The sequence below is a fragment of the Neopelma chrysocephalum genome, unplaced genomic scaffold, assembly GCF_003984885.1.
Source record: "Neopelma chrysocephalum unplaced genomic scaffold, ASM398488v2 Primary Assembly neopelma1_45, whole genome shotgun sequence".
NCBI classification, from domain to species: Eukaryota; Metazoa; Chordata; class Aves; order Passeriformes; family Pipridae; genus Neopelma; species Neopelma chrysocephalum.
Genome location: NW_020897704.1, coordinates 10,842,232 through 10,866,880, shown reverse-complemented (window position 1 = coordinate 10,866,880; position 24,649 = coordinate 10,842,232). Strand labels below are relative to the sequence as shown.

General features: G+C 39.2%; 1 protein-coding gene across 5 annotated transcripts; it reads left to right on the top strand.

Moving 5' to 3' along the window:
* Positions 1-2,317: 2,317 nt before the first annotated feature.
* On the top strand, positions 2,318-24,465 carry PUS7 (pseudouridine synthase 7). Of its 5 annotated transcripts, none has more exons than XM_027679357.1 (19): positions 2,318-2,378; positions 3,369-3,513; positions 5,078-5,156; positions 5,820-6,198; positions 8,045-8,129; positions 8,262-8,363; positions 9,254-9,398; positions 11,375-11,392; positions 13,683-13,794; positions 15,072-15,149; positions 16,789-16,917; positions 17,142-17,267; positions 17,569-17,630; positions 18,048-18,208; positions 19,085-19,211; positions 19,927-20,028; positions 21,835-21,964; positions 23,016-23,107; positions 23,759-24,465. In XM_027679357.1, exons 4-19 carry the CDS (start codon positions 5,849-5,851, stop codon positions 23,893-23,895), a joined length of 1,956 nt encoding a protein of 651 aa, XP_027535158.1. In that variant the 5' UTR covers positions 2,318-2,378; positions 3,369-3,513; positions 5,078-5,156; positions 5,820-5,848; the 3' UTR covers positions 23,896-24,465. The 5 variants fall into 5 exon arrangements, with proteins under 5 accessions (XP_027535158.1, XP_027535156.1, XP_027535160.1 ...); XM_027679355.1 differs by having other exon boundaries at positions 8,045-8,141; XM_027679356.1 differs by lacking the exon at positions 2,318-2,378 and adding an exon at positions 2,778-2,888 and having other exon boundaries at positions 8,045-8,141.
* The last annotated feature ends 184 nt before the right edge of the window (positions 24,466-24,649 follow it).

Here is a 24,649-nt window from a genome sequence, read left to right as displayed (position 1 = left end):
CCCCAAACTAACTTCCTTTAGGTTACATTAAATAAAGTTTCTATGGGAACATACTGATACTCACATTTTAATTCAGATTGAAAAAATTTTTAAATTATACCACTCAATGGGTATTTTAGACCATTTATAATAGAGGTTTTTTTAATTGTTCAACCAACCATAAGAAAAACAAATCAAGCTACAATTGCAGTCATATCATTATTTTCTTATTACATTTTACACTATAGTTCCGTACGTAAAAGGAGCACTTGACTAATGGAAAGAGAAAGTGATGATGCCTTTTGCCAGCTCACACTTGGAAACCATGTACAGATAGACTGTAACAGAAGGTGACTGAGCAAACCATATTTTAAGTACTGATGGTCTCTACTTGCCAGAATGGCTCAGTTTTGTCTCAGGAACCGAACTAGAGATTCCCTCCTTCCAGCCCCTGAGCCATAGGAAGGACGGTCTCAAGGATTTTGTCTGTAGATTCTCAGATGTAGGCAAACAGTTCTTTAATATGTCAGAGAATGCTTACTGATATTGAGAAAGGAGTAATAAACTTTGTTGAATATATTAGAAAATTCAGGTAATGCAGAGGAATGATTATATTAGCTATTTACCTTGTAGTAGCACCTGCAGATCCTTCAAAATGCTGGTTCTTCAGTGTATGAGGTACTTCATACCACTCCAAATTCTATCTGAGCTGATGGTAATGGATGATAGATGAACATAGTCAACAGGGAGAACTAACAGAAGGGTAATTATCATACCAAGCACAGCTGTAACATACAAGCAACTTAATTGCTGACAAGGGTTTTGTAGACAGGGAGGTACTGAATGCAGGAATTTGGAGGAGGAAAAATAGGTATTTTAGGGACGTTCTCCCACACAAGATAGAAGAAGCAAAAAGTTACCTGACAAAACAAGTTGGACTGATGCATGGTACAAGTCTTGCTGAAGGTTTCCCCCAGCCAGACATTTTGAGTGAGATGTCTTTGCCTGGAAGAAGTGAAGGAATTACTTTTCAACATACCAGAGCCATAGCAATAGGCCAAATGACAGCAATCTTCAAATGACACATAGCTCTTTCTGTGCTGCCCCTACCACCCCGACAGCCTGGGAATTGGGCAACAGTAGGGAAGCTCTGACTTCCTTAGTGATGCCACAGTCTTCAGAAGTGCCATAATCTGCCTTGTTATCCCTAATGTCTACTGCTGTTTCCAGTCCACTGTTGACCTGTTCACAGGAGTGCACTAAACCCATTCCTGATACCCTCACTGGTATCTAGTGGGTTATTTAAATTCCAAGTGTGAAGGGTGGACAGGGTGTAAACTAAAGCTCTGTTATAAAGATAAAGCTTTGATCCCATAGTGCTTTATAAAATAAATCTCTATGGATCCATCTCTGCTCAGAACTAAGGAGAGTCACAAATCTTTGCTCCTTCCTTTTTTCCTTGATGGGGGTCTTTTATAAGCTACTCATAGACCAATGCATGTGTACCTGGGATTTTTTAAATCCAAACCAAAGCACTCCATTGTGTTACTTTCTTATTCTACTCCAAGGAGGAAGGTAAGTACAAGGGATGAGAAAATAAGTTACCCATATAGACATAGCAGTTGTAAGTCTCATCACGTAAGAAGAGTGTGAATACAATACAACTAAAGAATGAGAAGCATGAGACACTAAATACTGGTGTTAATAGCCTGGTAAAGAGGAAGTCTGAGGCAGGCTAGGATTAGAACATGACACAAAGAGTCTTAAAAATAAGGACAAATCTACGTGTTGAAGTTAATGAAAACACATTCTTTGCACAATTGCTTAAAATAGAAAGGAGGGTAGAAGATGACATTCTGACTATGTCAGAAAAGACTCATAGCACAAATCTGGCCTGGTTTTATTTAGCTTTAAAATGGTAGCGTGATTTGCATAGCTACCGTGTAGGTTTTGAAATGGTACTCGAATATGCCCTCGTCGTGGGACTAACGCTCAATCAGCGCAGTATGTTTCGGATGCCAGGGGAGCTCAGGAAAGCCACCATCTCGTGTACACGACTCCCTCGTTTGGCTATAGCCGCATTTTGGAAATCAAACTTTTTTTTCTGCAGAGTTGCAGTTCTCCTGTAAATTACCGTCTGCTTTCCCCAGACGCTCCGCAGGAAGCTGGGGCCGGAGGCGCGGGCACGAGCTGCCCCTCGGCAGGTACCACCTCCTTCCCACAGGCTGCGCGCACCGCCGTGGGGCGCCGGGGCGGGCACACGCTGGGGCCGCCTTCGCACACGCGGAGCTGGGGCGGGCTCGTCCCCGCCGCCTCCGCCTCCCTCCCTTCTTCCTTCCCTCCCTCCCTCCCTCCCCGCCGTCCTGACGCCCGGCCCGTCCTCCCGAGCCGGCGTGCGGGTAAGTGGCTCCCCCTCCTCGGCTCCTGCCTGGCGGCGGGCGGAGCCGCGCTCTGCCCCGACAGCCGCGGCCGCGCAGGGTTCTGCGGCGGGGCCGCCTGCCCGCCCCCGGCCGGGGGGGCTCCGCCTCGGGGCAACTTCGCCCCCGCTCGCACCGGGCTTTCCCCGGGCGGGCGCCGCGCGGTGCCGCGACCCCGCGGCTGCGCTCGCTCCTGCCTCGGCCCCCGCCCTGCCCCGGCAGCCCCGGCGCTGGCAGCGGCTCTTCCGGCGCGGCGCCCCGAGCGCTGCTGCGGCCCGGCCCGCGGGGCTCCGGCTGCCCTCCCGGCCCCCTGCCCCCGCCCCGAGGGTTGGCCTTCGGGCGCTGCTGCTGCTGCATCATCGCGCCCTCTCTCCGGTCGCCTTTTAATCCCACGTGCCTCATCTCATGAGGAGCCAGCTCCGTGCCCAGCGCTGGCGTGCACCGGTTCTGTTATTTAGTCTGTCCCTCCCGCCCGCCGTGCCTGCCTGGCAGGTACCGCACCATTCCCGACTGGGGAGGAGAATCAAGTCTCTTATTTGTAGTAGTAAATTCAGTCTGTGCTAAAACATTGAAATTGCTGTGGAGTTGCTGTTTATGCAGATTCTGGCTTTTATGGAAACACCTGTTTGTTGGGAAAAGGACCGAGGCAGTTGAGCAGCTGTCAGAAAATAATAGGCGCCTCTCAGCAGCGATCTGCACAAGCGAGGCAGTGTGTGCCCCGCTCACTTCAACTGGCTCCTTCAAATAATTATCCTGCAGAAATTATCCCAGATGATGGCCGCCGTTTGGCACAAGATAGTACTTGGTAGTATGTGAGTCATTGCTCTGCTGTGAGAATAGTCTGCATGTGACAGTTATGTGGAGTATTTGTGCCCAACATTGAATTCATCTAACAGTTTGTACAATTCAATAACTAGATATTACAGTTTTTTTTTAGAAACATGAGATTTCTCTTGTTACCACTTTTGGCAGGTGTCTCAGAGGATTTCACTGTGCTGAATGATTTCACTGTTTTGTTCGCTATGTGAAGACATTCACAAGCCATCTAGAAGCCTTTTCCACTTCAGTGCTTTATAACCCGGGCTCTGTAGATGTCAGTACGTAGGAGAAGAATCTGGTAATGATGGTGAATTGCTTCTCTTGGCTATGATTTTATTTTTTGTTCCTTTTAAAGAAGGGTTTCATGCACTTTTGTTTTTATTTGTGGATACAGTAAAATTGGTGCTTTCAGCTTGAAGGTACACTGATTTGCTAATTGTTCTGCTTTCTTCTCTGTGTGTCTTGTCACTCGTCAGGCAATACATACACTTATTTTTATAAGTTTCTCCCTCTTTCCCTTTTGTTCATTTGTTTGTGTAGCATCCATTTTCAGTTTATTTGAGCAAAACATTTCAGATGTTTCTGAAACAGTTGCTCCTCTCTCCTTACCCTAAGTTTGTGATCTCTACAATGGAAAGTCCAGGCCATGAAGTCAGCAGTGGCTAACAGCTTACTGGTAACAATTAGTTACCAACCCAGCACATGCTGATTATCAAGTTAGTAATGAGTCTTCCTTTAAAAACATACCACTGAAAATTAAATAGAATGTGCTATCTAGTGGCTGGACAAATAATACAGGATGATATATGTAGCTCTGAAATACTGCTTTGTGCCTAGATTAATTTCTCAGTAACAGCTGAATCCTATTAATTGAGAAACTTGGCTATTGTGGACAAAACTGACTTGACATGGGAAATTTAATTTTATTTATTACTTGTTAACATAAACTTTTAATTACCTATTGGCTAGTGAGATACAAAGAAAACCACCACTTAAACAAACACCTGGGGAGAACTCCTTTCCTCCCCTTCACTCCTTAACCCCTCAGGTTAAGCTCTGAACCTTGCACAAGGCAGTGGTAGTGCCGGAGGTTGGGGTTGGTACATGGAGGTTTCTTTCTACTGCTCATTCCTTTCCCATTTCTTCCCATGAGGGCCTCTCCACAGGCATGTCCCTATCGCAGTTTGAGTACCTCCACAGGCCACAGTCCCGTCAGGGATGTCCTGGCTCTGGTGTGTAGAGCCTCATTCCAAGAGTGCATCTCCAGCCCCAGTGGTTGTCCCCTTCCCTATGCTTCCCTGTGTCTTTTTTAGCACTGTCATGCACCTCCTCCTGTGCTTTCTTTTGCATTTCTGCCACTGGCAGATTCTCCCTTTCTTAAATAAGCTGGAGCAGAGGCACCGTGTGTTCATCTGATGAGTTGGAGGATGGCAAGTGGTGGGTTTATGGCTCCGGTTGGAACTGGCACATCAGCACAGGGCAGTTGATGGCCTCCTCCCCTGCTACCAAATCCTGCACTTTATCCCCAGTACAGCTGGTGTGCCAGTTGGGCGATGCTGGAAGAAAGGTCCTGTCCTTGCCTAATTAGTTGGAACTCCGGCTTCCTTTCATAAACATAGAAATAAAACCAAAGTTCCCTTCTCTAGCTTGCTAAATAGCAGTAATGTGTTGTGTCACTATGCTGGTAACACTTCACCATTGTATTTGTTATTAACGAGTCCATCTGAGTAGCTGTGTGCAACTGCTGATACCTGGGTCAGGGACAGCTGGTTTCTGTCATGATCACATTCATACATGTTTTTGTAGTCTATTTTTTTTTTTGACTAAAACTTTCTCAGAGTTACTTTTCCTCTCTTTTGCAGATCTGAAGGTGCTAGTTCTGCTGATACAAAGGTGGCAGCTCAAGCTGCCAGGGAAGAGTCAGAACTTTGTTCCACCAGCGTGAGTAGTCATGTTCTTCTTAGAGATCATTTCATTTCCTTGTTGTTTTGTTTGTCCCACTCATTTAATGATTTTGGTATCTCATTCTTCTTATCTTTTGGGCTGAATTGCTGCCACCTTGAGTTCCCTGTGGTATTGTGTGTGTTGGAAGGACATAGAAAAGGAAGCGATGAGATTTCATATGTAGGGGAATCAAGCCATCGTCTCTCAATCCTTGGAAGTTGGAATCTTGATAGAAAAGGGAATAATTGAGAATAGTCATGTTTAACAGAAGGCTTGGTAACAAAATGTTTCTTGGGCACTACATTGCTGTTGACAGCACAGCCTGTGTGTGCACAGGACTGGATGCAGCTATGGTAAGGGCTGGCAAGAGTGACGACAGTGGTAAATGGTCAGTGCAGTACTGAATCCTGCTCTGCTGTAGCCCAGTATGCATGGTGCCTTGGGTGGGTATTAAGTCCCCATAACATCTCCCTTCTCTCTTCCCAAGTACATATTGCTTCTAGCTGTTCAGAATATTTACTTGATGTTTAACTTAAAAATGCAGAAAGTTATGTAGTTTTTCTGAACCATTGCAGGGGGCAGAGTCCTTGGAGTGAAGAGGCTGTGTATTGATACTGCTCTTAAGCAGACAAGAAATAAACCATTCTTCTTCCTCCTCAGGGCTTTCTATCCCACACTGTGCCTTAAACATGGAAACTGTAGAAATGAATAGTGTATCCTTGAAACGTCCTCACTCTGAGGATGATGTGGCTAATGCAGATGAAATCAAAAGACAGAAGATCTTGGAGAAGTCTAAGACAGGGAATGACTCTGGGCAGAGTATTGAGACTGTAACAGAACCACCTGAGGACATGAAAAATGAAATAATTCCCAATGAGGAAAGTGAGGAGCAGGAAGAAGAAGAACTAGAGGACAGTGATGAAGATGGAGATCCAGAGAGCTTTGCAGACATGATGAAGCATGGACTGACAGAAAGCGATGTTGGCATAACTAAATTTGTTAGCTCTCATAAAGGGTTTTCTGGAATCTTAAAAGAGAGGTAACTTTTTGTCTTATTATTTGTGTTAATTCCTTGTGTAATGCAGTTGTAGTTCTCCATTTTCCTTTTCTGATTCGCAGGATGCAAATGGATTATGTGTGGCCACTAGGGAGGTTCATTACTTTTTCTCTAGTGCTGCAACTGAAAGAAAGGTTTAATTTGGGACTTTTCTAGATTGTGGGTTGTTTTTGTTTATTTTCCTGTCAAATGGAGCTCTGAAGAAGGAAGCTGTTCATGAGTAGAAATACATGATTACACTGACCTTTGCTGTTTGCCTTGTGCTCTGGCAGTAGCATGCAGCATACAGCATACATAAAAGCTTATGCAGTACACCCACCTTTTGTACCACTCCTCACTGCTGATACTAGATGCACCGGAGAACAGCATTGAATCCATCCCTCTTTGGTTCTTCTTTGCTTTGCCCTGACTATTTTGTGCTAATGTCTTTAAACAAATTTTTTACCAAATGGTCCATTAGGTTTTAAATTATTATCTGATCAGTTCTAATGTCATTTGCAAAACAAAAAAAGGGAATTCTGTAATTCACGGTGCAGAAGTTGTTATATATACACATTATATATTTAGTGAAATATTTGGGTTTTAGTAGCTTTTTTCTTTATGAAGCTTCTAGGTTTTTTAAATTAAAGAACATCTTTGAATAAAACAGAATGCAAATACAAAAACTCACTGAAGTGGGAATCATTGTTTCCTGACCTTAGCAAAGCATTTAAGGATGCTTTGTTTACACACTGAAAAGTCCTCGTTTTTAAATACTGGCTTAATATATAGATCATTTTACATAATAAAATGATATGTACATATTATGTACATATTTAATCTTTATGTATAGAGCATTAAGCAGCTAGCATAATCCTTCACTAGGAAACACAGTCTATGCTGAATCTTCTTCTGGGAAATCTGCCAATTTTGATTGGCCAAAGGTAGCTAGCTGGATGGTAGAAAATTCGTGGGCTTGTGGTTATTTTTTGATCCTAGTTTATAACACCTATTATTAAATCAGTCCTGGCATTTTTATGGTTCTAGTCACTAGTATGTCTAGACAGCTACAGAGAGTAAGAGAGAGGACACATAACACTCCTCAGGAAAGAATTCTACCAGTATGATGTACAGCCGCACAGAGGGATGGCAAACGGGGGCTTGGGGAAGGTACGGTAGAAACATTCCCATGGTGAAGTTTCTTTCATCTTTTAACATTCATAGAATAAGAATTGTTTTCTTTTTCTTTTTTCCATTGCAAGCAAATGCTACTTAAAAATCATGTTTCTATTACAGAACATAAATGACTCGATCAGAAATGTCCAATTCTTTGTTGCTGTCATAGAGAATGCAGACTACCTTTATTTGAATGATATCTATAACTGAATATATGAACAAAGCTGAATTTGTCCTGCCTTCCTTAGGGTGGCTAAAAAGTGGCACTTTATCCTGCAGGTTATTTGAAGGAATGGAGTTAATGCATTCATGTTCACACTGTGGCAATGCAGTAGAGTCTTAATTGTCAATAATGACTGGGATTGAGGATATGCATTACCAATCTCTGCAAGCTAGTGAGAAAATGACTCAGAATAACTACAGCAGGTGTTTGGTGGTCTGCAAAGAAGTCTGCTGTGTTTAGATGTGTGTTCTCATGGTATCCATCTGAGGGCTGGGAATAGGTACAGCTTTCCCGGAATAGGTACAGCTTTCCCATGGTTTAGGTTTCTTTTATGTGAATTCAGAATTCTTCAGTGAATTCAGCTAACAAACTGCTTCTTGAGAAAGGACTTCTTGTGATGTGGGATTTTTTATTTTTATTACAAATGTAATGCATGTTTCTTCCTATCAGATACTCGGACTTTGTTGTCCATGAAATAGGCAAAGATGGACGTGTGAGCCATTTAGATGACTTTTCTGTTCCAGTGGATGATGAGGTAAATTTTGAGGTAAAGATTTGGTAATGGTTATGCCTCTTAAAGCTCCTTGAGCAAGAACATTAAAATACAGAAAGTTGTTCTATGAGGGTTATTGGATGTTTGTTTTTTTTCCTCCTGAATATGCATTAGGACCCATCAGAAGAAACATTTACAGTTTTGTCAGATGAAGACAAGCAGCGTTTAGAGGAGCTCCAACTTTTTAAGAATAAGGAAACTAGTGTTGCCATAGAGGTAAAATTAATAAATTATATGAAGTTTGGGGATGAGGGCAGAAGGAGTATGAGAGAGGGAGTGAGTGGAAGGTACGTGCTTTCTAGTGCATGTAATCTGTAAGAGCAATTTGAACAGGATGCAGGAGGCAATACCAAACTGTTTCCAGTTTAGAGTTTAATTCTGTAAAGTCTTACAGATGTACTCAAATTCATGCATTTGAGTTGTCATTTTGATGGTATTGAACACAGAACTTAAATGCAGGTTTTAATTCCTGCTTGCAATATTTTGGTTTTCTGTCTAGTATTGTTTTATAGAGTAACAAGATTTAAATAAAACATCCATGCTGATGAAACACTGTTTTCAAGGTCAGTCTTTAGTGATTTAATAGAAAAGAAGATAAATATGGTCTTCTGTAACAAGAAAGATAAGAAGGTACAAAATGAAATTAAAACCTTAGTATTTTTAAACATCCAAATATTCCATGTACTTGAAGAATAACTGTTGAGCTAAATTTGGGACACAAAGATGAGTCGGATTAGATCTGGTAGTTTCAAATAAGCATTCACACAGCAAATAATCTTATCTAGCTAATTTTTTTTCTTTTAAAGCATTTAGAAAAAATTTGTTTTGCCAGAGTTTTCTTTAGAAGAGGGAATTTTATTAAGTGCAGAAGACAGGAATAAATCTTGAGAGTTTGCTTTTGTGAGTGTTGAGACTGAAGTTTGCAACAGAGTTATTTATTATTTTTCAAACTAATTTTAAGTAGGCCAGACTTTTAGAAGTATACCTATTCAGTATTTATTGTTATTTGGTAGGTTTTCTTTAAGCATGCAGAATTTAACTCCAAGAGAATCCCTCCCCTTTTGTATTAATTTATTTGGTTTCTGCATCTATGTGTGTTAACACAGGTAATTGAAGACACCAAAGAAAAAAGAACAGTCATCCACCAGGCTGTGAAGTCCTTGTTTCCAGGACTGGAGACTAAAACAGAAGATAGAGATGGAAAGAAATACATTATTGCTTATCATGCTGCTGGGAAAAAAGCCCTGGCAAGTGAGTTTCAGTATCACAGCAGTTGGGTAAAGTAAATGCTAAAATTATCCTGAAAATAAGAATTGTTAGTAAGTACTTCAAGTGGAGCATACCTTCTAATGTAGTCTGGCTTTCCTTTTTCCTTGTTGCAACTGATGCTGTGCATCTAAAATGACTAGGAACACAAGAAATGTTTCAAATTTAAATTTCTACTTGTTTTTCTTTCCAAATAATTAATCCAGTACAACCATGTCAGAATTGAGAACATCTCCTGCTATTTCAATGGGAATAGGCGAAATGGCCTTTATTTTCAGTATTTTTTGAACTTAGCTTTCATGAACTTACCTGGATGTGTAAGTTTGCAGTGGGAGTATGAGGTTGTAGTTGGAATGTGTACATTACACTGACAGTTGGTGTAATCTTGACCGTCTTGAAAATTCATGACAAAATTTTCAATGACTTGAATAGAGACAAGCACCTATTTGTTTTCCCAAAGTTATGGTTTTATATAAATGTAGTATATTTACCATGATCTCTAAGACTACTTCTGTTTCCAAGGCTAATTATATTTGCAGAAATACGTCTTTATTAGTTATAAATCACATTTACTCTTTTGGAATAGTCAAAGTAATGAAGGATTTTCAAAATTAAGTACTATCCACCTTAATCTTGCAAATACTGTTTTGGTTACTGGGGATAAATTAATGTGTTCTACATTTTTTAATGTTACTACTAAATTGTTGTTGTAAGTTTAGAGGATTAATACCTTTTGTTAAATGTGCACCATTCTGCATGTAGATAAAGTTTGATTTAAATCGGTTGCTTTCCTGTGTCATTTCGACCTACTACAAATGACAGTATGTAAACCTAATCCTTTGATTTTAAAGATGAAGGAGAAAGGATAAGGAGATAGAAAAGTTTAAAATTGGAAACAAAATCATCTTCATATTCAATTTAGTTATTTTTTTTAAGGCTTGTTCTGTGCAACTATAGGAATGTTGTACTTTTATGGGTCCAATTATAATGTGTTTATCTCTTATTTAACTGTGTTTAGAAAATGTGTATGTTTGCATGCTTTGTGCATGGAGTATGGATACTTACCAGCACAAAATTCTCCTAAGCCAGTTTTGTTCTCTGTTGATTTGTAATGGTTTTACCTCCACCATTTCCTTCTGCTGCTCCTGTTCTTTAACCATTGTTACAGTCAAGTGTTTGGTGTTAAGCTGACCAGTCTGATTTAAGAGATACTGTATGAAAGAATTCAAGTATTTGAAATATGCTGAAAAGAATGTAGTGGCGTGTCTCTAGGATTAAAACACTATTTGGAGCACCATCTTGTGATGCAGAGAAGCATCATCTATCTAAACCTGGATTCCTGAGCTGTGGATGCTTCAGACACCTGTGCATGTTGGTGGAGATGTGTGCAGTTTCAGTGAGTGTGTGTAAATGTTTACGGATGTAAGATTGAAGAGTGCAAGTTCTTTTTAGCCAGGATTATATTTATCTTTTGTGTTTACGTAGCCACAAATATGTCTTAGTCCTGAGTGGGCTCCCCAGGCAAGAAATATTTCAGAAGTGTAGAATTTTCGAATATTAGCTGAAATATCTGATTACTTTTGTTGCTAATGTAAAAGGTTCCCAAACATGCTTCCTAAAATGTAAAATCAGAAGCTGCTTGGTGTCTGTAGTAAGTGTACACCCAAAATACTTAGTTACTGTCTTACTAAGTTGTCAGTAAACTGTTGTTTCATCGTTGTCCACAAATTAAGTTTGTTGCATCTCCGATTGAAGCTTTCCATATGTTCACTGTTTCCCTCTGCACGATTCCATTGCATAACTGTCTAAATTGCTGTCATCCACCACCTAACTATTGGATGCTCCCTGAAACATAAATAATCCCATAACCATAAACCTGCATGTTCACCTCTAAAAACACTTTGACAGTCTAAAAATTAAATGCTACTCTTTTGTGCTCTTTATGCTCTGCATTGGGACAGAGGTCAGAACTGCAACAGGTAAGAGATGTTGACATTTCATGCTAACAAAAATGAAATGCCAACCATTATGACCTCCTAAATAGCAACAGGACTGGCCAAAATAGTAACAATTCCTTAAAAATTCCTACACAAAAATAATGCTTAAAATTCTCTGAAACAGCCAAGCATTGGGCTTGTTCTACTTCTTTTTCGTGGTGCAGTATAGGCAGTAGTCATTTGGTGCAGAGGAAGTCTGCCAGTAATAAGGGATGTGAATTACCAATTTTGACAGTACTGTTTGACAACTGTGGTGAATTTTCCATAGATTTCAGTAAGCCAGGCCTTTGCCCTTCAGCCTATATTTCAGACACTACTATCTGTCTTTATGCAACTTTAAAAGTATATAACATACATCCTGATATTAAAAATGAGCTTCCAGCCCTCAAGTTTCAGCAAAACGTTTGGAAAAAGGGCTTGGAAAAATAGTTTTACTGTCAAAAATGTAACATGACTGAAACACAGCAATAAGGACTGCAAACTGTCCTATTGGTCCATCTACCCAGTTGAATACTTTGAAGTATTGGGTGAGGAATGGTTAAATATCAGGACTGTAGCTGCACCCTCTGTTGGATAGGCACATGGGTGTGATGCCAAAGCATGAGGAGCCCATTGATATGCATAGTATCTATAGAATCCTTGTAGTCTAGACCAGATTAGGGCTCACTTTTTTAAGTGTGTTGAAATGACTGTGTGATGATGAATTAGTTCAATTTAAAGAAGGATTCCAGCTGGAGAAGGCTTTCCTTGTGAATTGAGCTCAGTCTTTCCCCTCTTTCCTTCTAATTGCCAAGAGCTTCGTGGAGGAGGATGTTTCTCTTCCTGCTGACTGCAGGTTTCATTGATAGTGTTTAAGAGCAGTGGTGGCTCAGAAGGGGAGACCAGCAGAGGTGTGAGGTCTCTTAACAGGCTTTGGACCATACTGCTCCGTTTAGGACCTAGGAAACTCTGTGGGAAGAGGGTTTTGCTTAGAAACTGATGGTGCAAGGCAAGTGGTGCAGCAATTCTAACTGATTGAAAACTCTACGAATAGCATTTTACACTGTAGCATCCAAAATTATTTTTGCAGAAGTGTGTGTATGGATGCCAGCTTCTCAAAAAAAAAAAAAAAAGGACGAATTAAACATATTTACTGTCTGGGGGGGATATCTGGGCTTTATCAAACTAATGTGAACAAAAAGAGCAAAATTTCTCAAGAAGTTCCTTCCTGCATTGGTGTTTATATATTGAAATAGGGCTTGCTTTTTTAGTTAGATTTTGCTGTTTTGAAAGATGCTTGTAACCTTTTTGTACAAAACCAGGAAAGTCTGCTTTGTGGTTGCCAAGAGATAAGGGACTTCCTATTTAAAACAAAACAGATTCTTAGTTTGTTCTTATAAAGCAAAGAATTGATAAAGCACCTCAAAACTGGTTGCTAAACCTGTGTAGAATCAGTCCCCCTTCCCAGTAATGCCATTAACGGTGAGTTATTATAAAAGAAAGTTTTATCTCTGGAGGCTTTTATGTGCAACAAAAGCTTGACAAATCATTGACAGTTTTCTTCTCTGGAAAGTGCCAAATGATTGCACAGAATTGTACATCAGTTGTTAGTCTGTGGGAGCTGAAGTTATCTCACCCTCCGGCCTTCTCTAGGCACGGCACAGTATCAGCCTTGTTAGTGTCTCTCTTTTGCCAGATATCTCTCTCCCATAGGATTAAGGAAAAAAAAATCACCTTACAGTAATCTTTTGAGTGTACTTGTTTAGGCTTTTGTAGAGATACCATTCATGCTTTTGCATGACGCACAGAAAAAATCCTACAGAAATAAAGAATATGTCCATACTATAAATAATAATTGTAGTCTTTCTACAAACAGGCTTCCAATGGTCCTCAACTATTATAGAAGGCACTAGATGAAATATGGAGTGGCTGCTACTGCTGAAAATCAGTGTAATGATAATGTTTTTAAGAAATTTAATCAGGTGATATGGCAGTTAAATGACTAGGGTATATTTTTAGATAATTTCATGACAAAGGAAGTGTTGCTATTTCATTCAAGATTTTCTAGGTGGCAGAACTGATTAAAGAGAAGTTTACAGCCCACTGGAAGGGGAGGTATTTTTCATTGTGCTTTACAGCTTTTGCTGTCAGTAATTAACTCTTCATTTTTTTTTTAAAGCAGATGGAAATTAGCAGAAATTGGTTCTTGCATATTTGTTTGAAATGCAGCTGCAATGGCAAATATATTAATTATTTTTTTTAAAAAATGACACTAACCTTTTTGCTTTTAAAGATCCAAGAAAACACTCTTGGCCAAAATCTAGGGGAAGCTACTGCCATTTTGTACTGTACAAGGAGAACAAGGACACTATGGATGCCATTAATGTCCTATCCAAATTTTTAAGGTAAGGCTGATGTTTATGCCAGTCTGGCAGCCCTGTATATTTGATGTTACTGTAAATGTTATGCTTCAGAATTATGTAAGAGCAACACAAGTGATTGCTATTGCCTAATTTGTAGACAGTGTTTAAAATAAAAAGTTATTTTAGAATGTCAAATTTGAAACTGAAAGGTTTTGTAGGGAGGTGAGAATGGAACAAAGTGAGCCTAAGAATTTTAAAAGACTACTCGACTGCTTCAGTGGAAAAAGCCCACAATTGACGTTGGCTGATCTGAGAGAGGCTTGGCAGCTCAAAACCTTAATATGTGTAACCTGAATTACAAGCCAGTTTTTTTCCAGTTTGTGAATATATGCAAGTATGTTATGAACCTGTTAGATATTGTTGTGATAATATGCTGATCAGTTCCTAAGCAGTTACACTTGATAAACTGTTGTTCTGTGTATTAATTTCTCCATGGCAACACAGGCTTAGTTCCTTTCACCCCATCAAGTGCAGAAACAAAAAGATTGGCCAAGGCGTGACATGAACACAGTGAATTGCAGAGGAAGGGCAATTTTAAAATTGGGTCAGTTCAGTGATCTACTGGTAGGGAAACTTCTCCACTTCTCCATTTCCCTTGGCCTCTTCCTGCCCAAAAATAAATATTTGCAATCTAGATTATAACTGTTATGCTACTTAGTATTTGTATTTGAGAACAGAATGGCAGGAGCATAGTTAGGTGAAAAACTGTATGTAATGGCAATCCTGCTACCCCCTTGTGCCCGTAGCTGGAATAACTGGAAGTACTCCTTGTGTAACACAGGCTATAAAGTCCAAAGTGAAAAAGAAATTTTCCTCTCAAGGAAATAAATGGATCAAATTTTAAATTAACTTCTCATACTCTCACATAATGTGCAGGCATAGCATTCAAACAGAGATGTTGTTAGAAGTTTAGGGAAGAAGTGGACATGAATTTTTTTTTAGTGAAGTTAGTGGTGGCTGTGCATTTTACATCAAGTGAATGTATATAAAGAAGTACTTCAAAGCTCATATTTTGAAAGCACTGTTGTGGTAAAAGTGAATTTGTCTACATATAATTAAAACAGAAGTTTCCCTTTGTTTTATGTACTCATAGATGAGACTAGAAAATGTCACACATCTGTCAAATTGTAGCCTAGTTCTGGGGAATGTAGGTATATTTTTATTATAGAAGATTAATAATTCTAGGTAATTATGCTAAAAATTATGTTTGATCTGTTGCTGTTTTAATATACATAATATCTGTTACTGTTGCTTTTAAGAGTGAAGCCAAACATATTTTCCTACATGGGAACTAAAGATAAAAGGGCTATAACTGTTCAAGAGATCGCTGTTCTCAGGTAAGTAAAAGTATACTCTGGAGTATGTGCACTGCTGCTGTGACAGCTTGGATATCTTGCTAAATACCTTAAAGACTCAGTGAACAAATGGCAGATTCGGGTCCTGATCTTGTAAAGCACAGGTATTAATGAAGATGCCATAATTCTTTTTTGTTCCATGGTGATCATCAGTATTTTCTGAGTCATAGGCTGGATATGTGTATTTGCTGAAGCAGTGGGACACATTCCTACGTGCTCTGATGCTGCATGGATCCCATGCAACAGCAGAAAAGCAGAATGACATGGTGAAAATTATGTCCCATTTCTTTCCTGACTTTTGTTTCCCCCTTTCTCCAGCTGGAATCCTATTTTCTTTCTCACTGAACTCTCTGAACAGCTCCAGAGAAGGCTAAACCACTGCCTTTGCTCATCTGTGAGTAGCCAGAAGGGCAAAAAATTAGGAGGAATTTTTCCTGTCTAAACCTGTTCCCTTAAGTCACCTACTAAGAGAAAATAAAATTTATGTTGTCATATTCCAAGATAATTATATGGTTTCTGGACACTTTAAGTAAGCGTTACATCCATAACTGAGAATGACAGATGTCTGCCAGTCATATATTACAATATCAGTTTAGCAAGTTGGAATATTCTGCCTGCACTACTATTTACAACTTTTTGAAAACCACATTCAAGTGAGGAATTCCATGGTTTGAGAGCCAGAAGTTTGATCAAATCCTTGTTAAAAGAAGGGAATCCACTATTTAATTGTTGATATATTTCCTCCTGGTGTTTTGGACATGCGTATATTTGCACACGTAAAAGGAGATGCTGATCTGTGAATCGTGAGAAGCCCCTGATTCTTTGTTGTTTGCAAAGTGATGACAGATAACCAAACCTGTGGTGTAGCCATCTCAGGTGCTGTTCTGTTTACTTTTTAACGTGATCACTTTAAATATTGTGCCCAAGAGCTCCAGTGTGGAGCAAGCGTGGACTGGAGGGAGTGTATTGATGTGTGGTGTCTGTTCAGTAATGCCACAGCACCTGACTCTCCTGAACAGGACAGGAGACATTGCCAGCTAATCAGCCCCCTCTGAGCTTAGTATGCTGACCATGCTAGTTCATAAACTCCTCTATACTGGTATAAATTTTAGCAGAAGAGTCCAAGAGCAGCTCAGTGATGCAAAGAACAGGATATGCTTCCAAAAATACTAGCAACAAAAACAACGGATATCAGTGACAGATTGGATTCCATGTTCCTTCATCTGCATTAAGTGTACACAGTGGCTAATTTTACTTAACTCTGTGTTGATGACTTAGGTAACTGGAGCTGATACTGCACTAACAGCATTCATGGAACAGTTAATCAGATAAAGCAGAGTTCAGCTTGTGGGGTACACTATGCATCGATATTGCAACATACTTTTTTTGGAGTTCATGTTGTAACATAGATGTGAAAAGACAGTGCTATTTTCTCTTGTATGAGTAGCCTTAAGAATTACCTGGTATTTTCTTTCAGCTATTACATTAAAATATTTTTAAAAGGCAGCAGTAGAAAATTGGGGAAATGGGGCTTGCTGCTTTTTGTTTTGTAACACTAGCATTTCTGTATTTATCTGCTTTTCTAAGCATAGGTTGGTCACTGTTTTCTGTTTCTTTTCAGAATCACTGCACAAAGACTTGCTCATTTGAATAAATGTTTGATGAACTTCAAATTAGGAAATTTCAGTTACAAGAACCATCCACTGAAATTAGGAGAATTGCAAGGGAACCATTTCACTGTTGTTCTCAGGTAGTATGTTAGTATGTTTTAAGACAGTTCAGTTAGAATTTTTTTTTTCTTTAAATAGGTAAGAGATCAGTGCAACTTGGGTTACAAAACAGAAATCCTGTTGGCAGGAGTTTGTTGAATTTGATACATGCTATATAATATTGATGTTAAGCTTTAGTATTATGAGCATCACAAAATAGCATAAGCTCTTAATAATCTGTCTTTAACTTTTTTTTTAATACTAGAAACATAACAGGAACTGATGACCAGATAGAGCAAGCAATGCACTCTCTCAGGGAAATTGGATTTATTAATTACTATGGAATGCAAAGATTTGGAACCACAGCTGTTCCTACTTATCAAATTGGCAGGTATGTGTTGCTTTCATTCCCCTCCTTTTCTATTTTTTTAAAATTTTATTCTTATCCCTATCCCTGTGTAACTTAATGTATTTTGGGGAACGTTTTTCTGGCATATTGCACATACCAGTTTTAATTTTAGATTCAAGAAAGATCTGGTTTCTGAATATGCTTCAGCAGTTATCTTACATAAGAGCACTACTTTTAATATTGCATAAGTCTAAACACTAATACTTATTTTTTTGATAAGTTGGTAAATCCCCTTAAAATATATTTAGTTAGATCTTAATACATTTTCCTGTTTGAATCTTAGAGCTATTCTACAGAACAATTGGAATGAAGTAATGGATTTGATATTAAAACCACGACCAGGAGGTAAGGACTGAAAAATTATACATCAAGTGTTTCTGCCTCTTCTCCTCCAAGAATTGTATATTCAGGAAAAACGCTTTTAGATTTTGATTCTTTAATTTGAAAAGACATTTGTGAGGACAGCTTTGCACCTGCTAAATTGCAGTTTAGCAATGGAGAAGCAATCTTCAGACTTTGCCTTTTTGCTTATCTTTCCTTGCTGTGCAGTTTCTTGCAGTGGTGGTGAAAAGGGACCTGAATACTTACAGAGTCTGCTCAGACTCCATGTGAAGCCTTCCAACCTCAAGTGTTCTATGGTTCTGTTCATTTCTGTAATTACTGTGACTGAAACTTTAATTTTTCAACTGTTTTAACAAAAGGTGAGGTGGATGCTTTTTTGGTGTGTAGTTAAAATATTTTTATTTTACATTCTCATTCTAGCTGAAAAGGGATACTTAGTAAAATGCAGGGAGGAATGGGCAAAGACTAAAGATCCAGCAGCTGCCCTCAAGAAACTACCCGTAAAAAGGTGCGTGGAAGGGCAGCTTCTACGTGGACTCTTAAAGTATGGAATGAAGAACATAATCTCTGCATTTGGCATAGTGAGTGTAAAAGTGCTGGGGGGTATTTACTTGAATAAACATTCTTTTGATGGTATCATGATGAATTTGAAATAGACTTGTAGATGCTTGATGCATGCAAAGTGAAGTTTAAAATCCTGCCTTTTTGTTTGCAGTACTGCTGCATGGTAACTGATGACATCTGTAATTAATGTATGCATAATAAGCTTTCCAACATATCCAACAATCTTCCTAGTATGTTGGAAGCAATACAGTTATACTTAGTAACCTTATACTTAGTAAATATATAGTATGGATCTGAGAACTGTGCAAAAGTTCAGTTTCAGTATTTTTCTGTTGCTTTAAAAGTATAAATCAACCTGATTCTGGGCTAATGAGTCGATCTGGTGTAGAGGTGATGGATTCACTTGTCATTTTCAAGTGCTGTAATCAAGATCAAGTCTTTGGAGAAAATACCCCATCACCAGCAAACTACTGGGTCCATTGTAGAAGACAAGGAATAATTTCTTGTTTATGAAGAAGGTAATTAGAATAACACTGGGCTTTCACAGCTGTAAAGTTCACTTAAGATTTCAGGAGGCTGAGTATGAATTCAGTGTTTTGAAATAGCCCCATGTGTTTGATCAGCTGTTGAATAATTAAAAAAAAGTGTGGTTTTTTTTCTAAATTTAAGCACAATTCTTTTTTGTACAGATTTCAAACGTATAAAAGCATTATTTCTTCACATACGCTTTTCCCAAATAATGAACAAAAATCAAATCTGTATACCAAGAAATTGTGTTAGTCTTGTTGCTGGATTAGGTAACATTTCAAATATATACCTTTTTGGTTATGATCATGAGAAAAAACTTAAAAATACATCTTTCTAGTGTTTCGCTTTTTTTTCTTTACTTCTAGATACCAAGAAATAATCGTTTAATGTATATTCATAGCTACCAGAGTTATGTGTGGAATAATATGGTGAGCAAGAGAATAGAAGAATATGGGCTTAGAGCTGTACCAGGAGATCTCATACTTAAAGGAGGTAAAATCAGATAAAGCCGGTGATGCTGTGTAGTTCAAATTCCTACAAAAACGAGGCACATAGCTGTTTGTCTGATACAGCTTACATAATTTCTCTCTCTCCCATTTTGGCCCAGTGATATCTGAATTTGTTGGCCTTTTTTAGTCAAATTTTACAAGGAATTGGAAGTTAGGTATTGCACTTCCATGAGCTGTTGGTTTTCTCATTTTTCCAAATAACTGGACAGGGAAGAGAGACTATGGAGGACTGATTATTCTCAAGAATGACCTCAAACCTAGTTAAGATATGAAGAACTATGAAAGGATGTTATGAATGTTTTAGCCGTAAAAGCTTTTGATTGCATTAGTATCTTTGTAAAGCAGAAGCTCCACTCAGTTAAAACTTTCTTCACTTGGATTTGCTCTGGCACTTCGCACAGTATTTCTCCTTTATGTATGCCTGATGCCTATAAGGGGTCTGTTCCTCTAGCAGTCCTTGCTTCATTCAGCTTTAAGTCACTGGAAGCCAGGCTGTGATTCTGCCAGTAACTGTGACAGCCTTGAAGGCTGTTACTTCTTTTCTTGGAAATGTTGTCTATTAAGTGGAGATAAAAGATGGTTGTTATCCCTCTCATAGTACGTTTATTTCAATCAAAAGGTTTGTTTTAAATTTAGCTAATGTTAACTGTCACAGACATCCATACTGGTAACTCATCATTTTTCTGTCCTGCCTGTAGCCACAGCTGTTCATATTGAAGAAGGAGATGTTGATAACTACACTATCCACGATGTAGTGATGCCATTGCCTGGATTTGATGTTATTTATCCGAAGCATAAAAGTAAGTCTGACTGTTAACTGATATATTTACTCGGAAATTGTAAGTGTATTTTAAGATTGTTCTTTAAAGGAAGATAAGATATATACAACCTTGGTGACCATTAAAACAGTATACTATTTCAGATCTCTGACACATTACTGTCAGCCTTTTGTTGCTGCCACGTCGCTCTCTTTAGTCTCCTTCCCACTGGGAATCCCTGATGACTGTCAGCAGAGTTGCTCCCTAGCCTATACCACTGCAAGGAGTTAATCAGACTCAGTCCTCACTGAATTTCGTGAGGTTCCTCCTGGCCCATTCCTCTAGCACGCCTAGGTCCCTCTGAAGGGCAGTCCTGTCCTTGCATGTATCAAATGCCATCCCAGCTTGGCTTTATCCACGGACTTGTTGGGGTGAATTCCAGCTCCTCTCCACATATGCTGATAACAGTGTTTAACAGGACATATTCCAGTTCCTTGAGGAATTCTGCTTCTAGGTAGAGCTTAAACCCATAGTGACTATCTTTTGACGTGATGAGCCAGACAGTTCTTACCCACACAGCAGTCCACCCACTGTAACATTCTAACCTTGGATACAAGAATGCTATGGGAATATGTTGACAGCCTTGCTTAAAGGCAACAGTCACTGCTCTCCCCTCATTCACAGGTGTAGTAATTTCATCATAGAAGGCAGTAAGTTCGGTGTTTTGGGGTTTTTTTGTTTTTTTCTTCCTTTTTCTCCCTTTGTTAAAACCACACTTGTGCCCAAAGGGAATTAGCTCCATTATTTTTCCCCAGGGACCAGAATGAGTCTGACTGGTCAGTAATTTCCTAGATCATCCTCCCTGCTCTTTCTGAAACTCAGTGCAACACCTGGTTTTCTGCAGTTGCGTGCAACATCCTCAGGTCTCCATGATCTTTCACAGACAATAGAGAAAAGGTTTGCCATGACATGAGCCAGTTCTCTCAGCGTGCACCTTCTCCCACTACCAGTAGTCCCTCTCTTTCTTTAAACTTGCCTCTAGGAAGAGAGGCCTGGGAGACCTTGCTGATCAAGGCTGAGGCAAAAGGACCACTGAGACCATCAGCCTTAGGTCTGTCACTAGACCAGCTGCCCCTGTTAGCAGCAGGACAACATTTTCCATGTTGTCTTCTTTCATTCCTTGTGTTGCAGCTTAACTCATGTTGCTCGTGATGTGTGTTGCTGATTTCAACTCTAGCTGAGCTTTGGCTTTACTAACACCATCCCAGTGTGTCTGGACAACATTGGCATATTCCTTCTTTGTAGCTGGATCTAGCTTTCAGCTACTGTATGTATCCTTATAGGTTAGTCATTAGTTCCCTGTTTAGCCAAACCAGTCTCCCAATATGTTTTCCTCAATATTGGGTTGAACTGCTCTTGTATTTGGTTGTCAAATTGTCAACTCAGTGCCCTCTGCTGCTTTTTCAAAGGGAGAGTAACAGGTAGTCTGGCCCTTTTGTTTTTTTTCTTTTTTTCCCATATACCTGAGATTAGTCTTGTTGAAGTCTAGGTTATTGTAAAGCATGCGTGAGATGGCAATAAAGTGTCAATAAAATATTTTGTAAATTTTGTTTTCAGCTGAAATTTCAATTTGATAAGATGTTTTCTTGGTTATTGCCTCTACTAATCAGGGTGTAGAAGCAAACATTGTAGAGAATAAGATCTGCAGTAATTTTAAACTTCTGTGTAACATTTATCCCATATATGCTGAAAACTACTAAACGCAAGGGAAGGAATGACCCATGAAAACAGGCTGTTTCAATTGGCCACACTATGCTCTGTCCTATTAAATACTTTCCTCTCTTGCAGTTGGCGAGGCCTACAAGGAAATGCTCATAGCTGACAATCTTGATATCAACAACATGAGGCATAAGATCAGAGATTACTCACTTTCTGGAGCATACAGAAAGATTATCATTCGACCTCAGAATGTCAGTTGGTGAGTAGGAGGGTAAAGGAAATTACACTTGAATTGACAGCATAGAGTTTATGTGAGATGACTAAGTACAGAAATCCATGAGGCTGTTCCTTGGGATGTCTGTGTAAAGGAAGCATAGCTAGGGAGGAATCTCTGCATTTCCCTTGTGTTTTTAACGCAGTTGAAGCTGAACTATACTCTTATTTCTTCCTTGGTCCTCTGGTTCTGTGATAGATATCAAGATGTCTGTCTAGTTGTTCACTCCTTGCAAGGGCTTGAACACTTCATAGATAGTTGTTTATGTTGAAATGATGATAGATAATATTCCAAACAGGGGGTTTTTTTGTAATCTTGCTATGAGAAAGTTGGTCTCCAATTACCTATCAATCAAGTAAACTTACTAAATCACTGTTGTTAGAGATAAAACCTAGTTGTCATATGGCAACTGAATAAATACCTTTTAAACAGGTACAAATGTGTAGAAAGACTTGATCACAGATGCATAGAAAAAATATAGAGGGTTTAGGAGGGAGATCAATACAAATGTTTATACACTTGAAACATCAGTGCTAATTAAAATAAAGCTTATCTACTTCCCAGTTATTTTTTGAGCCTCGTCGTTACATATGGAATAGGGACATATGGAAAAATTCCATGCATATGGAATTTCTGTTAAATGAATGGCAGAATATCTTTAAGCCCTTTCTAGGTGTAGATGACTATTTAAAGGCTTCACTTCTCTTAAGTTCTCTTAAGTTCTCATAGTGTTGACACCATTCTTACCTTCTTGTATAGTTGGAAATCCTGACAGCCCACAAGGAAAAACAGATGAGTTATGCAAAGAAACTTCTCACTAATTTATTTTTTTTTTATAGTCTTCATCAGACAGAGGCATCTTCTACATAAAGCTTTACTAGTTATTGTGCCATAAATGCCAACTCCATTTCAGTTTTAACTGCCAAATTGGAATAATAATAAACAGTATTATTATAATAAATATACATTTATATAAAATACCACATGTTATCTTAAATAATTAATAATAATAATAAACATTATGTATATTATAAAGGGAGGTTGTTGCATATGATGATCCCAAAATCCCATTATTTACTACGGATTTGGATAAACTGGAAGGAAAACCATTACCAGTTCTCCCTACAGGTGAGTTGATTTTTGCTAGTTTGCAAAGCAGTAGTTTGATCTGGCTGTTGCTTTCAACTGCTATGTATTGAAAGCTCTTTTAAGGAAGAGCTTTCATTTAACTAGGCTGTTAAGCAGTGGCATTAACGATCTCCAAAGCCATGTGTCTAAATAAGGGCCCTTATTTCCCAAGGGTGCAAGCCATTCTTCTAGCAGTCTGTATTGACTGTTACATTTTCTTATAGGCATCTGTAAAATCAAGGAAATGCTGAGCAGTGGATGTCTGCAACTAGCAAAGGTGGAATTAAGCCACAAATTGTCTGTACAGTTGAGCTTGTATTATTTGTCCTGAACACAAGAGATTACTCAAATACTTAACTCTGGTCACAAAATGTTTTTACACTGCTTTCCAGAAAAGTGAAGAGAGGCTAGGAATTCAGTTTTGAAAGAACAAATGTTTGCTTTTAAAACAAAGAAAACTCTTATGTTATAAAGATGTTGTTTTATGAAATTTCAGTGTGGATTGTAAATAGGAATGTGAGGATGGTGGTTGTTCTGCTCTATGGGTTGGGGGATTGGTTGTGTCCGGTTTAGACAGCTTCCAGAATAAGCATTGCATAAGCTCTTGACAACTTTTTCTTGCTTTGTGTCTTCTCTTACACCTTATGATAGATGGTAAATTCAGGGCACTAAAGATGGAGTTCTCCCTTCCCCCATCTACGTACGCTACCATGGCGATTCGGGAAGTTTTGAAAATGGACACAAGCATAAAGAACCAGACACAACTGAATACTACCTGGTTGCGCTGAATGAACTGCAAAATGACTTTAACATAAGTAAAGTGATTTCTTATTTACATGTTCTGTACAAATCCTTAAAGATTGACAGTAAGAGATTTGTATTTTTTTAAGTTTTTTTAGTGCTCGCATTTAACTTCAGTAGTCATTTCCAAGATGGTGACTGTAATATAATATAGATCTTAGAGAATGGTGCTTTTTACTGAATGAGTAAACTGCTTGAGCTGTAACATGGGTGCATCTTTAGAAATGGGCTTTTAATAGCATCAGACCTGGAAGAATGTTTAGCTTGCTTTCTTTTGGGGAGCACTGAATGTTTTAATCAGTTCAGCACACCTTGAAGTCTCTTCAAATACACTGAATTACAGCTGAGGAAGATGAGTTACAACAAAATGAAGATACCGATGAACACAGGTATCGCAGGAATCTTTGCTGGTAGCACTTGCACTGACGCAGTAGAGGATTCTGTTAGCGAGGCCTTTTCCGTGCTGTAAAGGACTTTCCATCGAGAAAATACTTGTATTTTCCAGCGGATACCTGTACCAAAGAACAGGTACTGATAATAAATTAACCTGAAAGCCCGAGCGTGTATCAGTAAGTGCCTCCGTTGCGTCCCTGCCTCCCCTCCCTGCCTCCCCTCCCTGCCCTTTGCTTCCCTCACGGGCAGGAAACCGGCGGCGGCTCCGTCCCTCGGGCGCGGGGCCGCGCCTGCGCACCGGCACCGGCACCGCGCGGCGCTGACGCGGCGGGGGCGGGGTCTCGGCCG